Source organism: Eulemur rufifrons, chromosome 4, assembly GCF_041146395.1.
Source record: "Eulemur rufifrons isolate Redbay chromosome 4, OSU_ERuf_1, whole genome shotgun sequence".
In the NCBI taxonomy this organism is placed as follows: Eukaryota; Metazoa; Chordata; class Mammalia; order Primates; family Lemuridae; genus Eulemur; species Eulemur rufifrons.
The window spans coordinates 71,308,057-71,323,971 of NC_090986.1; the positions used below are offsets into that span (position 1 = coordinate 71,308,057).

General features: G+C 41.7%; 1 protein-coding gene across 4 annotated transcripts in view; it reads left to right on the plus strand.

Annotated features, from left to right (window-relative positions):
- DCLK1 (doublecortin like kinase 1) overlaps positions 1 to 13,918 on the plus strand; it is a 301,926-nt gene extending 288,008 nt beyond the window's left edge. For 2 of the 4 annotated variants that reach the window (XM_069467341.1, XM_069467343.1), the window contains 2 exons: positions 1,122 to 1,195; positions 13,754 to 13,811. In XM_069467341.1, coding sequence (XP_069323442.1) covers positions 1,122 to 1,195; positions 13,754 to 13,811 — 132 coding nt within the window. Of the gene's footprint in view, positions 1 to 1,121; positions 1,196 to 13,753 lie in introns of all 4 variants that reach the window. The other 2 variants (XM_069467340.1, XM_069467342.1) reach the window with 1 other exon arrangement.
- Positions 13,919 to 15,915: the final 1,997 nt, after the last annotated feature.

Sequence of the window (15,915 nt, forward strand, 5' to 3'; positions counted from 1 at the left end):
AAGTGCACTTCTATTTTTTTCCTAAATAAAACAAAACACACATTTTTAAAAAGATTAAAACCTCACATTGCTTTCCATGAACACTGGGATATCCTAATTTATAATCAGAACACCAAATCCTCCAAGCAGTTTTTAGTTTAAATGCCTGGCGCCCTGGCATGTTTTTGAAATGCCTTTGTGAATTGAGAGGTAGAAACTGTCACCAGCATCACACCAGTACCGCACTTGAAAGAACTCATGAGCCTCTTTCTAAGGAAAAGCGTGCAAGTTGCATCCTGTCATGGGCAGAATGAGGAAGCGGGCATGCAGCATGATTACTGTTCTTCAGATTTGGGGGTTGAATTTTTTATTCCCAGGTAGCCAAAGGCTAACATCTTATTCCAGGTTGAACAGCTTTAAGAATGTATCCTGTGTTCTATTTATTGTCCTTTTTGTTAATCATAAGCACTTAACTATACATATGCATTTTTAATATACAGTGAAAACTGTTTTTATTTGATTTTATGTTCCATATTTTCATAGAGAAATTTTATTGACTGCTTTATATTATATCATTTTAGTTTAGAAATGTAATTAAGATTCACCTTTAAGAGTAGCTCTGCTTTTGAAGAATTAACTCTTAAAGAAAGAAATTCAAATTGCTGTGATGGGTGGGGGTCCAAAACCTGACTCTTTTCCTCTTTCATTTCATAGTTATGAAGCCCTCAAATTTAAGCCTTATGGGGTAATACTTTTGGGAGTCCAATCTGCTTTCTCTTAGGTGGCTAAAGCTTATTTCAGTACTTTATTTAATTGTAAATCATTTTCCATTTTATGCCATATGAAGAGGTGTTTATATCTTTAGAAATTGAAAGGCCACGATTAAATGTGCATTCAAAAAATTGTTTGACAAACTAGATCTATTCTAACAAATTGGCCTGTGAGATATTCATGAGGGATTAGTGTCTCTTCTTGCCTCTTTATTTTCAATGTGAAGATGTAGGATATTAGCTAGTTACCCTGCAGAAGAGGCATCGTAACTATAGATACATATATAGTCAATGCAGAACAGCTTGGTCTGGAGTCTTAATTCTTTAGCACAATGTTGATCCACTGAGTTGCCCCCATTTCTCTCTGCTCAGCTGGACCACGGGTTTACCATCAAGAGATCAGGGTCTTTGGACTACTACCAACAACCAGGAATGTATTGGATAAGGTATGAGATGGTGCAGCTCAACAGTCAGTGTTTCCATGGCAACGTGCTGGCAGTCTCCATTAACCAGTTCCTTCGGTGGATAAACATGCTTTTGATTTGTTATCCAGTCCATATGCTGCTTTATCAGTTTCATTTTAATCTTGATTGAGATGCCACACCCCCTCATTCCTTTTTTTCACCCATTATTCACACTGACATTTGCCAGCTTTCTTTCCATTGCACATGCTCAGTATCAATTTTCCTTCCGGTTAAAAGGACAGTATATTTAGTGCTAATGCCAAAGCATTTTTCCTGATGTTGCTAATTAAAACAATGATTTCCAGTGCTCTTCTGTCCCTTAACAAATGGAAGAACAATAGCACATTAGTGTATGTGCTATAGAAGTATATACTGTCATTTTAAAGTCATCAAGCCCAACCTTGACCTGATTAGATGGATGAAACAATGCATTTACACGTTAGTAGTAGCAGCGCCTCAAAGTACAATGGGCTATAGAATGCATTGTGTGTGTTGGTAAGCTTGTGTTTTCAAATTCTCCACCTTTCTGTTTTGTTTTTGTTTTAGTGTTACCTCTCTCCCCCTGGAAATCCCTCTATGTACTAGCTCTTGCATGAATTTATTTTTCAATATTATGTAACTGTCAGATTACTTAGCTGGCTTATCTGCTCAAGCAAAAGGGACTATGGGAGGTATCGATTTTTTTCTAACTGGGTTAAGAATTCTATTCCAATCGTTTTCTATTCCAGTCAACTGTCCTGGCATTTCCTTCAAGGGGCATTGTTTGTGTCTCTTTAAGTTATCCACAAGCAGGATGGTTTTTGATGGTTTGAGAAATGAACTCTGAGAAGTCCTAGGGAACTTGTTTTCTCCGTCTTAATGTTTCTGAAATGATCTCCAGGTAAAGCTCCGCGTCTCAGCATTTGCCAAAAAAAAAAAAAAAAAAAAAAAAAATTCCACTGGTTTTGGCATTTGTTTTCTCCAAATTATAGAACCTGTCTGTAGCAACATCGTGGCTGACATTGTTTCATGGATGAGACTGCTACGTTTTACAAAAAAGAAAAATATATATGTATATGTAATATATGTGTACTTATATTTCATATACATATAATTTTAGCCCCTAATTATTTTTCTGTAATTAGACACTCTAAACAAAGGCCACAAAAAAGCAGAAAAGGGCACACCTTGACAAACCATCCAGATGCAGTTATACTGAGATCATGATAATTTCCAAATGTTTCAAACAAGAAAACACCCAAACCTCAATAAAATGTTTTAAAGTCATTTTTACAGAGAAGGCTATTTGTATCTTCTCCCCTTGACATGCATGTAGGAATTGCATGTCAACCTTTTTATTTACCTAAGTCATTAGCTTTATAGATGTAGAAAGAACTTTATTTTTGACCTTTTCGTGGAGGGGGGAGGGTGAATGAATCATAATTTGCCTTCGTGCCGACTCTGCTTTTGATTTTTTAACATGGAGGCTGATTCATCCATCTTTTACTCTTTACTGGAAGAATATATACTTCCAGCATAGCACACATACATGAATGTGCAACTCAGCGACATTTCAGGAGCCAAACATGCCCCTGTAAAGCAGCACCCAGGTCAGGCACAGAACATTCCTAGCACCCCACGAGGGACCCCCCCCCCGGCCCTTCCAGGAGGGGTCACTTCGCCCCAAGGGTAAACACTGACCCCAGAGTCTGTCCACATTAATTAGCTTTGGCTGGTTTTGTACTTTCTATAAATTGAATCACACCATGCTCCATCCTTTTTTAATTGTATGTCTCCTAACCTCAGGCATATTAACCAGATATATATGTGTGAAGTTGATATACAATTAAAAATAGGCATCAAGTATGTCTAATTACAGTTGTACATCTTTGTATCATAAAAATTACACATATAAGTTCATCTAATTTTGCAAAAAGACAAACCCTCAGAAAATTAAATTACTTCATTTGTAGGATTAAGGGTGGGCACAAAAACACCAAGTAAACACAATCATTGATAAACGTAGCCACGTATAAAAAGGCCATTTAACTAAAATCCTGGTGCTGGTTCCCATCAACAGACAAAATGACACATCCCTGAATAATGGGCAGGAGCAGATGGGAAATAATCTCTTTTTTCTTCCACACATAAACTGCTCTGTTTTCCAGCTGGGGGCAGTAACAACAATGTTTATAGTTAATGCCGCACTGAACAGCGCACCCAGTATGCGCTGCTAAATTGGAGAAATGATGCTAAAAACTCATCGGCATATATGCTTAATTAGGAAGTTTTATAATGCCATTTAGCCCCAGAACGAACACGCTCTCCTCACTGATTGCAAATGCTTGCCTTTTATCTCCACGGAAGTAGGAGCATTTGTCTGAGCACGGTGGCAGCCAACTTTCCAACATAAACAGTCATTACAGGCGAACATCCCCACGCCCCACTGTTGTGTTTAAAGTGCTCGTGGCTGTTTCCACGACGCTGAGCAGAACACTTGGGAGTCACGTTTGCTTTTTTGTAGAGCAGTTCACATCAGAGCACACAGGCTGAAAGAGCCATCTTTTCGGGGTGCCCAGAATTGGCATATCCCTCTTCATTGTCTTTTTCGTGATGGTAGGGAAATAGTGGGGGGTCCATTTTCCTCTTTTTGTCCTTCTTTCTTCTGCCTCTTAACAGAGAGCTGCTTCCAAGGGAGTGGTAGTCTCCACTTAGCCCATTTATCCAGGAAACTTTGTTCCTGTCACCTGGAGTCCAGCGGGGACTCCGTCCCAGAAATGAGCTCACTGGGCTCATTCCGCACCCTCCCAGCCCAAGAAGCCATCATTTTTCCCTGCTGCAAGCCACTGGAAAACATTTACATCCCGTTACATTTCCTGAAAATATGTCCTTATTGAAAGGGGACACGGTCACACACATTGCTACCTTTCCCAAGTGAAGCTGTCACCGCAGCAGGTGCTGTGACCAATAGCACACGGAGAAGAATTCTGCATCTTCAGCTTGCAGAACAAGGCACCAGCCAGAACTGGGTAACCCAATTAAATAAGACAAATATCAAAACAAGACATAAGCTAAAAACGCTAAATAAAATAAAACAGGGAGGTGAGCCAGGACAAAAGGGTGGTTGAGTTCCCAGGCATGACGTGACTAAAATGTGCATATTGGATTCGAGCACCATCCCGAAACAGTGAGTAATGAGGCAGAGCGGTGGCAGCCGTGTGCCATCTCCGCAAGGCTATTAAAAGCTGTCATGCTCGATTGTTAAAAGGAATGGGGTCAGTTAAATGCATCTTGCTCAGCGCAGGTTTGAAAGAACAGTTCCCGCGGAAGCCAGGGAGGAACCGCAGTGTGGAGTGAGGAGGGCTCTGGGGCCCGCCTCGGCCAGTCGCCCCCGAATGCACACGGCAAGGTGCAGTGCATAGTGGGTTGCTTGGTGGCAAGTTGTCTTGGCCTCGCTCGGCAGGCCAAGAGCTCAGTCCCTGCTGAGTGTCAAGGCATTGCCAGAAGGAAGGGCAGATGCCTCTGTCCTAGCGAGGGATTAGCCACCCCACTCACCTGCTCCTGAGGCTCCCTCTGCAAAAGGAAGTTTGGGAGGTTAAGTTTAACGCATAGGAAAGGCACAGATCTAAACGTCACAACCACTTAAACTGCGATCAGAGAGAAGTCTCCGGAAAGTAGTAAGGTTTGGTTTGCAGTTTTAGCTTGATACCCAAGAGTGAATTATTAGGACAACAGACTCAAAAGATGAGCGAGATCCCTGTGCCTATTGCAGCAGAAAGGTCACCAAGGGGGTCATTGAAAGAAACTAGGCAATAGCGAACCATCTGAGTTACATTTTACCAAGTCAAACAGGTTGCTCACTGCCGGAGGTTTGGTTTTGTTTTGTTTTCATAGGTCCCTTAATAGAAGATTCCAACAACATATATGTGTCTTTTTAAAATTTAACTTACTTCTTATTAGACATGACAAAATACCATGGCATTCCAAGTCTTACTCCTTGGGTGCAAATTGAAGTGAGATTTTAACATTTTCCTGAGATTCTTGATGATTCTGTGTTAATTGAAAATTATGTGGTGTCATATTTATTGTGACCTTGCTTCAGAATCTCTTTCTCTAGTTTTGATTTAAAAGTAAACATCTAACTCTTTGCCGTACTTTGTGAATGTTCCTTAGTGATGTTCATCGATACGATATAGGCTTTATCAGGGTAAATGTGTACGAGAGAATACATAAAGAATTATAAGATATTGGCATGCATTTTATTAAGAAAGTAAACAGTGATATGCTGAAGTCAAACAACAGTTCTCACAAACACATCAAAACACATAGCACTTTGAGAAATTAAAAAAATCTTGAAAATTGGAGAGAATGTGGCTTTGGAGTCAAGAAGTCCTGGGTTTGGAACTAATCCAACCCACTTCCTGCAGTGTCCTTGGGCAAGTTACATTCTCGCTCTGATTTTCAATTTCCCCATCTATAAAAAGGAGAAAAGTATTATCCACCTTCCAAATCTGGGGTGACGATTAAATGAGCTTCCTGTGCAAAAGTGCTTTCACAGACCCCAGCCCACAGAAGAAACTTGGAAAAGATTGCTTTCTGTTCCTCCCACTTCCAAGAGCAAATCACCCACTCCATAGGAGAGGCAGATTTTCCTGGGAAAACTGATCTCTTTGCAGATTGAAGCATTTGTTATTAAAATAGAGTCATGAACTTTTCTGATGCTCTGATTAAACATCTCAGTATCTTATATGCTATCTTTTTTGTGAGCATTTGTGGCATTAAATTTCACGTAAGGTACTTATAGTCAAACATCCTGATGAAGTGTAAGTTTAGAATGTGACCTTCTAGGGCAGGGATTGGCAAACCATGGCCCATGGGCCAACTCTAGCCTACTGCCTGTATCTGTTAAAGTTTTATTGAAACATAGTCACACATTCACTTACAATGTGTCTAGGCTACTTTTGCCTTACAGAGGCAGAGTTGAATAGCTGTGTCAGAGAACCATAATGGCTTACAAAACCTATAATATTAACTCTCTGGCCCTCTCCAGAAAAAGTTTTCTAATGCTCGTTCTAGGGGGGAAATGTGTCTAAATTAAAAGGCACCACCTATAAGAGAACAAATCCATGAGAACAGGGATAGGGCTTGTTTAAAACTGTATCTCCACTGCCTAGTAGAATGCCTGGCACATAGTAGGCTTTCAGGAAATATTTGTTAAGTTACTGAATACATGACTGCATTCTCCAAAAAAGGGACCATTCTTCCATTGCTTTTCAGGATAGTTGTGTTTTTGAAGAGTTTGGGGGTACATCAAAGTTTGCACAATCAAATCACAGATGAGATGCTCTAGAACAACATCCCATTTTTAGCAATCCAGGAGTGAGCCTTTTGGCAAAGCTAATTTTTTTTTCTGCAATAAAAGAGGTTACCCCCTAACTTATCTTCTTAGAAAGTACAAAATTTTCAAGACTTTCTTAAGACAATCTATGCCTATGGTTTTTCTTTAGTTTGCTAATATGATGAACAAACAACATGGAAGCTTCGTTGAGCTTCTGTAAGAAAATCAGGGGCTGTCGGGTGGAGGAAGCACATGAATTTTATCCTTTAGAAGCCTGAACTCAACCCCCACCAACTGGCTGTAATTTTAACTCTCTGATGGGAGGCCATCAGAAACCCACCGCAGAGCTAGGCCAATTTAAGACTCTATTAAGAACCAAGTCAGCAAGAGAAGCGTATGTTTAAGATTAGTAGTGCAAAAGTGTAGTCAACTCTCCCAGCAAAATGGGGAATAATATTGAAGATAGTCACACCTAGAAAACAGCTTGGAAGGCTACTCAGTTGCATTCCTCTTTTTGCCATTTTAGTGATCATCTTTACTTTAAGAAAAAAAATCATGCTATGTCTCCAGATTCTGTGCAGTTCCTGGCCAGACACCAAAAGGATATGAAAGCAAAACAAAACAGACCCACAATAAGCCTGACAGTGATCCCAATAAAATGAGAAAGGTGGATATTGCAATCGATTTGTCAGTTTAATTTTACTAGCAAGCAAAACATTTCCAAAATGGCAAGCAAATCGTAACTTTGTCCTGCAGAGTGAGGGTAAGCAAAAGACAGGGTTCCTGAGATTAATGCCCCAGCAGCTGCATCCCCAGTTCAGTCTCCTAGGTAGTATGAATAATGGATGGGCTAAAAGGCAAAACGCACAATAATGTTCTTTTATTAATGAAATGAAGACTATTTGTGATGGCTAGCAATAAATTAAGAAAAGCAAAAAAGGAAAAGCAGTCAACGTTTGCCTCTGAAAAATGCAGTTACTTAAATCCAATAATTACTGCCATGACAGAAAACATTGCCTCACAACTAAAATGAGGTACATCCCTTGCAAATCCTGTACATCTTGCAGAACAGAAATATTTTTTGGACCATAGACTGTTAAGGCCTATTGTTTGCTAAGAGAAAAACATAACCCATTATAATAGATTGATGGTGATATTAAACATATTCATAGAATTTCTTAGGTGAAGGTGTCCCTGGGGATCACGCACAGTAGTGCCCCTTCAGTCTGTGGACCTGGAAATTGGGGCTCGGTGTGGTTAGAAAACATGTCCAAAGTCACATAATTAACTGAGCTGGGGCAGAAAGCTAATTCTCCTGATTTCCACCTACTGCTGCTTCCAAGGGGATTAAGCTAAAGCTACCAGACAAGACAAGCATTAGAAGTGTGGGGTGACCCAGACTGGCAAAATCAAAGCCAGTGCCTCAGTTCATACTCTTGATTTATTCCTGACCCTCCTCCTCCATGCTATGTTCTTCCTTTAACATTGCATAGATAGACCAGATGGATACTTCATTCGTATTTATGCTGATTTCCAAATTTAATGTCAGAAATAAGGACTTAAAATATCTGAGCATACATGGAGGGTAGTGTCCTTTTACTGTAACAGAAGAGGCGACTGGCCAAATTCATTAGACGTAGTCATCTTTGGAATAAATCTCCTGACGTTAGGCGAGCACTGCCTTTTATTTAGGGATGCTGGGTGCTATGGCAGGCACCAAACACGGTGGGGATTGATTTCCTCAAGCTTTCCAGCTACCACATGTGTAGCCCCCCGGGTTGCTGAGATAACTGGCATTATTTGACCATTCCTCTGTTATCACACTTGATCTAGCAATTGCTAAGGGCTTTGTGATAACCAAGGGTTCACAGTTTGAGGTAGGAATACGCAGTGTTTATCTGGGTTGGACAGGTTTGTATTAGTACCTTTCTCCATATCATTTTATTTCATCAACTATGTGTTCTCCTTACTAAGTTCCCCTGGCCAATGTTGCTGGCTCTCATCCAGTACACAGTATGGCAATCACTACTGTGTACATGTTTGAAGTGACTAGGTTACAGCTTCAGCTTTGGTTACCCCTGGTCAACTCCAGAATCTCAAAAGATTTCTTGCTCACCTCTAACCTTTGATCATTAGCACCAAAATGTGATAATGCACTTCTCAGATTCTCTTATGAGCTCTGAATGAAGTGGTGACTTTCTAAGGAAACACTTGGGAATTCTATTGCAAGCCCATTCATGTAGGTTTCAACAAAGCTACAAACCATGAAAGCATAACTAATAAAATAATAAATCTGTTACAAATTCTTAAGTGTTCATGGGGCATCAAGCCAGTACCCAAGGACATCCTTACTTCACAAAGATAGGCATTAAGGAGGTGAGACCCTATTTGCTTGACATCTGGGAATTTTTTTGTGATTGATAAAAGAGTAAAGCTGCCTTTCAGAAAGTTGAAAGGACCCAGAATTTAAATTTTTGATGCAAGACTTAAGAGAGTAAATTACATTTCAAATACCTTTCTTTTTTTGGGGGGGGTGGATTATTAGTTGGATTACATATTTTTTACTTTATAAAAATTACATCATAGCATATAGTCTATTTCTTTGCTGAATTCATCTGTCCTGAAATGCATATGGGAGCTACAGAATTCAGTTGCAAAAGATGAACTTCACGTATTTTAGAGTCAAGTTAATTTTGTAGCCACAATTAAAATTCTAAAGATATTATATATGACAGGGCTTACCGTGATAAGAACTTGGACCACGATAAATGTCTGTTGAATGGGTAAATGCATAAGCATAAGAGATTAACAAATATTTGAAACTTAAATTGTATTCTTAAATATTGACTCAATACTTTTAACTTCTTACTCTTTTGTGTTATAGAGTTGCTTTGGGTTCTATTTTTTCTTGTTATTCAGAAAATATACAATCTCCTAAAATAACCCTGTATTAATTAAGAAATATTTAACACATGCCTAATATGTGTGCCACAGTCTGCTAAGCATTCTGGAAAATGCACAGAAGTTTCAAATTCTACCCTAGAAGAGTTTACATGGTATTTAGGAAATATGCAAAGAAGAGACAATAGGTCAGTTATCAATATAGTGCCAAAAGTTTGGTTGAGACAATTCTTGCCCGAGGAGTTTAGAAAGAAAAAAGTGTGATACAAGAGGTAAAATTTGATCTGGTCTTGGAGAATAAATAAAATTGAGTAGGCAGAGAGGAGGAGAGGTCATTTCAAGTTGGTGAACACCTTGAGCCAATATGTAGAGGTAAGAATGATTAAAGTATATTCAGAGATAGGTCAGTTGGGACTGTTTTCATGGCAGGTGAAGAAAACCCAAACCAAACTGGCTTAAGCAAAAAGGAAATTTATTCTTTCACATAACCTGAAAGGTCTACAGGTTGGGTCTGGCTTCAGTGATGGGTGGATTCAGCACTCAATCGAAGCCTGGTTTCCCTGCCCCGCTGCCAGGGCTAGGGATAGGGTCACCTTCACTGGAATCACGGAGCATAGGATTGGGGAGGTGTCCAAGGGAAATTAAGCTTTGTTTAACCACAGGCGGAGTAAATGATGCTGTGCTAGAAAATCAAGTGTCAGATAGAAAGAGATCATGAGCCTGCTGATGTCACAAGATCATTTTGAGTCATAACAGGAAACAGACACTGGAAATTTTTATGGTAAGCACATTGCAAAGATAGGGCAAGGAGTTGGGCTTTCTGAGGAGTTATAAATAAATTGGACCTTATGGAAATTGACCTCTCAGCTGCGTACAGGATGGAGTGGGGCTTGGGTGCTCCGGAGAGAAACAGACAACCTCTGTTGTACTTCCCCATATTCCAAAAGCCACAGTGCATAGAGTAGCTGTGGTGTGCAACGAACTGTGGGAAACACAGACAAGATGTCCAAGACTTGATCTTGGTCCTCCAAAGAGTCTACAATGTGGCAGGAAAAACAGTTAATTAGAGTCACTTATGGTGTAGACAGGATGTGTAGTGATACCAGTGCTATATTGTGATGGGAACAGAGAAGGAAGAAGTTCCTAAAATAAGTTCTGGAAGCAGAGTGAGCAGGGGCCCAGGGAAGAGAAACCTGTGGACAGTGACACCACTGGAACGTCTGTGAGAGCAAGTCAGTTGTGAGCCCTCAACATTAGTCGCAGCCTTGGAGAATATTACAAGGAGCTTGGTGGATAGGAAACTGCATCTTTGTCATCAGACCCAGGTCTTTCTAGAAGTTTACAAACCTCCCAAATCAGAATGGGATCATACACGCAGGGGTCCCTGCTTGCTATTCCTAAGAGAAGGCTCTCTGAGCATCAATGCCTGTTGGCTTTTGATGCTGCCTGTGGTCAGTATCTTCTCCCCAGCTCACGTGGGTGGGAATGGAACAGGGGTGAGCAGCTGGAGTGCAGTGACTCCAATTCATCCTGCTTCAATAGACTTCAGAGTAAATTGTGCAGAAGAACTGCGTTCTGTTTCTAGTTAGTGATGCAATGTGTCAAGTCTTTCCACATGCCTGGGCCTCAGTTTCTTTGCCTGTAAAGGCAGAGCATTGAAAAAAAAAATGCTTTTAAATCCTCTTTCAACTCTAGTGTCCACAAATCCAGTAGAGACAACCACCAAACCTTTATTCCGTGACACGTGCTCATGACCATGATATGTTTCCAAGAATAAGTGCCTTGAGGATACTGGGGAACCGTGCACCTCGGAGCTCAGGTGCACCTGGGCACGAGTTCTCATCTACAAAGGTGAACACTCAGAAAGCTACTAACTAGGGAAACAGGCAAGAGTGGCAGAACTGACTTCCTAAACAGGGGCAGGGCAAGGACTCTCCAGGCAGAGGGACAAGTAAGGAAGAGGATATGATTGGAAGGATTTTCAGAAATGCAGGTGAAAATAAGGACATTGGGACTATCCAAGCATGAGCTCAATATTAAGTGCCACTGGCTTCTGCACACGCTGGGCTATGATATGCGTGGAGAAATGGCATATTTCAGTGGCTGCAGCCAAGGGTGTAACTTGAAGTAATTGAATAGATTATGGGGAGGTGAGATAAATATCAAGCAGGTGCCAATGAAAGTGAGGGAAGGAAAGTCCTCTGAGTGAAGTTCTAATCTGGGCTTTGATTGCATTGCTTTCCTCTGACTTGCAGTTACTCCATTTTACAACAACATCTTACATCAAATTGTAAAGAAAAGAAGAACACCTTACGTTTCTGGGAGTCTTGGTTGTTTGGAAAGCATTTGCACGTCCATTTCCCCCCTAGCAGCTCTATAAGGGTGGGAAGGAATTATTCCCGTTCCTTATTTAGCATACACAAAACCTGAGTGAATGATTCACACAGCCACGTGCTGGCCGTGGTCAAGGCAGGAAACAAAATTCCTGACGACAGCCCAGGGCGCTTTCCTTGCCCACAGCTGACTGCCTCTGCTCACGAGTCAGGATTCAGTCCGATGCCAAAGACTCTTTTTCTTTCTCAAGAAGGTAGAAACAGAAAGTTTTTTTTTTTTTTTATGGCCAAGGGAAGAGTTTATATTACTCTTGGATTAACTACAGAATGTTTTTTATGTCAGGCAGACTAAATAGACGTCTGTTTTTTTACAAACATTCAGCTCTACACAAACAGAACATTTTCAGTTTGCTTTGAAAGCAAAATACCATGTGTTGTAACTTTACAATGTTTTAAATACAGTTAGGAATTTGGGTTTATGATGCCGAAAATATCATAAAATCAATGGGTATAAAACCAAGAACTATATAAGGGTCCTTAAAAATTCAACAAGTAGAAGAATCAAAGGTAGACATTGCAACAACCCAGTTATTGAATCATTGTATTAACAATCTAGTAAAACGAGAAGTGAATTATTAAAGTTTATCTTCCTTATTGGCCTGTAACACTGTTACTCAGTGTGTGGAGAGTTTTTAAAGTAGAGCAGTTCAGCCTAACGAAGCCATTTACTGCACTGATTCTACACACTGCCTCTCTTTCTCTCTTTATTACTTCATTGTGGAACTTTGATTGCCTATTTTAGATCTGAGATTGCTCTAATGCTATACCACAATTGTATGAGGGGCTTAGTTTTCACTTTGTTCTCAGAACCAGGCTTGCTATAAATTTATCTCTGTTCTTTGAAGAAGCTAACAGTAAATTTTCAAGAGGAAAAATGGTGGCATATATCCCTGTAGAGGAAAAGTAATCTCTTAAAAGCAGAAAACCTCCAGGCTATATCCTTTTAAAGAGGGATTTTCAAACAAGAATGCCTTCAACTTTTATATGTGTTCTATATTTTTCTTCAGACTCTGTCCCCGCTCTTCTGCTTTCTGTGCAAGGTTTCCCTGTAATGATCCAGTTCCTCCCACACCCATTAAATCTATGATAAGTCACGCTGCCCCCAGTCTGATGCCGTAATAACTTCCAGAGCTACGGGCAGATCACACAACCAGGAGGTCATCTGAGGTTTCCTCAGGAAAACGAGGCATAGAGACGGGAGTTGGAATAGCTACGGAGCTGAATCTCGATTTCATGAACTACCACATACTACGATGAAAATGAACGTTGTAAAGTGAAATCGTGGGAAGGTTTCCATTTGATTTCATTGCATTCAAAGCACTGTTCAGTTGCAGGCATTGCTTTCATTAAAATTAAACCAATCCTTCCCCGAGATTCAGCCACACTCCCTCATCAAGGGATAGTAAGATCATTTAGGGTGAGGAGGTGAGCTTGGACAGGGTGAGCTGGTGGCTCTGTGTGCAGGTCTGATAATTGCATCACCTCTCGTCTTTATTATAGGACTTCCCCGAGTTACAGTGTTGATCCAGGCGGCCCGTGCGTGTTCCTACTTGTCACAGACACAGGACTGAGGCTCCCGTGTACCCCGGGGCTGGGGGGGCGGGGGGTTCCCTAGACAGCCTAGGAGCCACCAAGGGCAGACAGATGTGGAGCTAGCGGGAGTCTGGGCAGGGCTGGGGCGAGGCCAAGCCCGAGACATCATCCATCCTGCCTGTGCCTACTGATGTCATGACCAGGTCCCCCTAAAGAGCTGGACTCAGGGGGAGCCGAGAGCTCCCCAGGCGGGGTGCCTGTTGTCCACAAAAGTGAGCTATGATGGACAGGTGAACTTGGCCAGCAGATTTTTTTCCCATCTCAGTACGTTCTAGAGTGTGTTTTGCCATTTCCCTCGGCCTAATTGTCCTCTTTCTCATTTTATGCCCCTGCTAGACCACCGCTCTTGATAAGGAGAGGCAGGTTTTCCGACGAAGACGCCACCCGGATGTGAGGAGCCGGTACAAGGCGCAGCCCGCTCCGCCGGAACTCAACTCGGAGTCGGAGGACTACTCCCCCAGCTCCTCCGAGACTGTGCGCTCCCCCAACTCGCCCTTTTAATAAGACCCTTTCACTCAAAGTCCTGGCTTAACCCTTTGAGACTCTGAGATTTTTTTCCCCCCAAAATTTATGTAAAAACAGTTTCATCTGATCTATCTAGCACTCGATGCTTGAACGGCAGAACAGAAAGTGTGTTTTCAGGTATCTTTGTAGCGTTTTCCCTCTACCGAATGGGACGATGACACGTGGTGTTTGTGAAGACGGTAATTTGCTGCTAACAGGGTCCTCAAAGGGTTAAGGCTAATTTGCAATTTTTTTTTTTTTTTAAACATAGAAGCAATGAATGTTTTCATCAATCAAGCTAGGATCTGCAGTAGGTAACATAGCACATGTTAACCCTCTGAGTGCATAGAACTTTATCGCCAACCCTCGTTGGGGAATTTTTCGGGCCTTTGGATGTATGGGCACACACGTTTCCTGATTTTGCTGCAGATCACAGGGTGTTGTGAGACTCTGAAATGGCCAGGCAAGAAGGACATCTAGAATGCTCTCTTGCTTGTCCTTTTCTGTGGGTTTAGAACGTGGCAGATTTATAACTTCAGCATACGTACCCCTCTTTCTTCTTCACAATCCTATTAAGAAAGGGAATTTTTCTCATCAGAGATATGACTGTGTCAGCTGCAGTGAGTCCTGGGTCCCAAGTGGAGGGAACTGGGTTTGTGGTAAACGAGAAAGGGATGAGCCCCCCACCCCAGTTGTCTCCATATGAAGATGTACTGACCACGCCCCAGAAATGCTGCTTCCACACCAGCTGCTGCTCGAGCCAGCGCAGACCCTCAGGGAATCAGCAGGGCTCGTCTTGTGCTTGGTGAGTGAGGGTCTGTCTGCTCAGTGTCAGACATCTACAGGAAAGAAACAACCGGTGGAAAAGAGCAATAAATTGCCAGGTGCTCTAGAGGGCTGGAAGTTCAAACAGAAAGAGGAAACAAGATCCTGTGCTTTTTGTCACCTGCTTCTTCATGCACTGTGGTCATCAATGTGCACTCCACTTTTAGTATGAAATCCCTGCAGGAGGGTGGGGCCCAAAGGAGCTAGAGACAAGTGCTTTGCAAGGTGGCCCAGGAAAAAGCACAGTGGGAACACAATCCAGAATGTTCTAAAAATGGGTAAGAACTGGTGCACTTTTAGGTTACCTACATAGTCTCTCCAGAAGAGCAGGATGCAAGACCTACACAATAGCCCTGAGGATAAAACTTCCATTCCCTAAAATGGTTGTTTTTTTTTTGAGACAGGGTATCACTCTGTTGCCCAGGCTGGTGTGCAGTGGCATCATTATGGCTCACTGCAACCTCAAACTCCTGGTCTCAAGCAATCCTCCTGCCTCAGCCTCCCAAGTAGCTGAGACTACAGGCATGCCACCATGCCTGGCAAATTTTTCAATTTTTTTTTTTTAGATATGGGGTCTCACTCTGTTGCCCAGGCTGGTCTCAAACTTCTGGTCTCAAGCGATCTTCCCACTTCTGCCTCCCCAAGTGCTAGGATTACAGGCGTGAGCCACCGTGCTCAGCCTAACCTCTCGTCCACAACTACACTCCCTGATTTTTTATACCACTGTCTTTCGCTATCCAGGAAGACATACTGTCTTTCTGTCTTTGAGCCAAGTCCTGTCTGAGGCCTGTATTTTCACCCCCGTTACCAAATCTATTTCCCTAGCCCTCTGTCTCCAGGCCAGAGTTTCTTCTGGAACATATTGGATTTCAGAACGAGGGCCCAAAGATTCTGTAAGTTACTGCAGTGCTCAGAAAGGACTATCCCAGGGTGTCTTGGAGGCAGGTGCCCATCTCAAATATACTCCTGAGATGTGCTCAGCTCTGTGATCCAGGAGACAACCAGGGAGTGATGGTCTCACGAAATTTGCATCTGGATGGCTGAACAGCACTTATTTTCTCTGTTTTGAATATACTTTAGTATCTGAGAGTCTTGAAATTTCTGAATGGTCTTTCTATAGTCAGTTCTTTATTTTCAAATGCACATTGATCTTCAATTGCTGCTTTTTT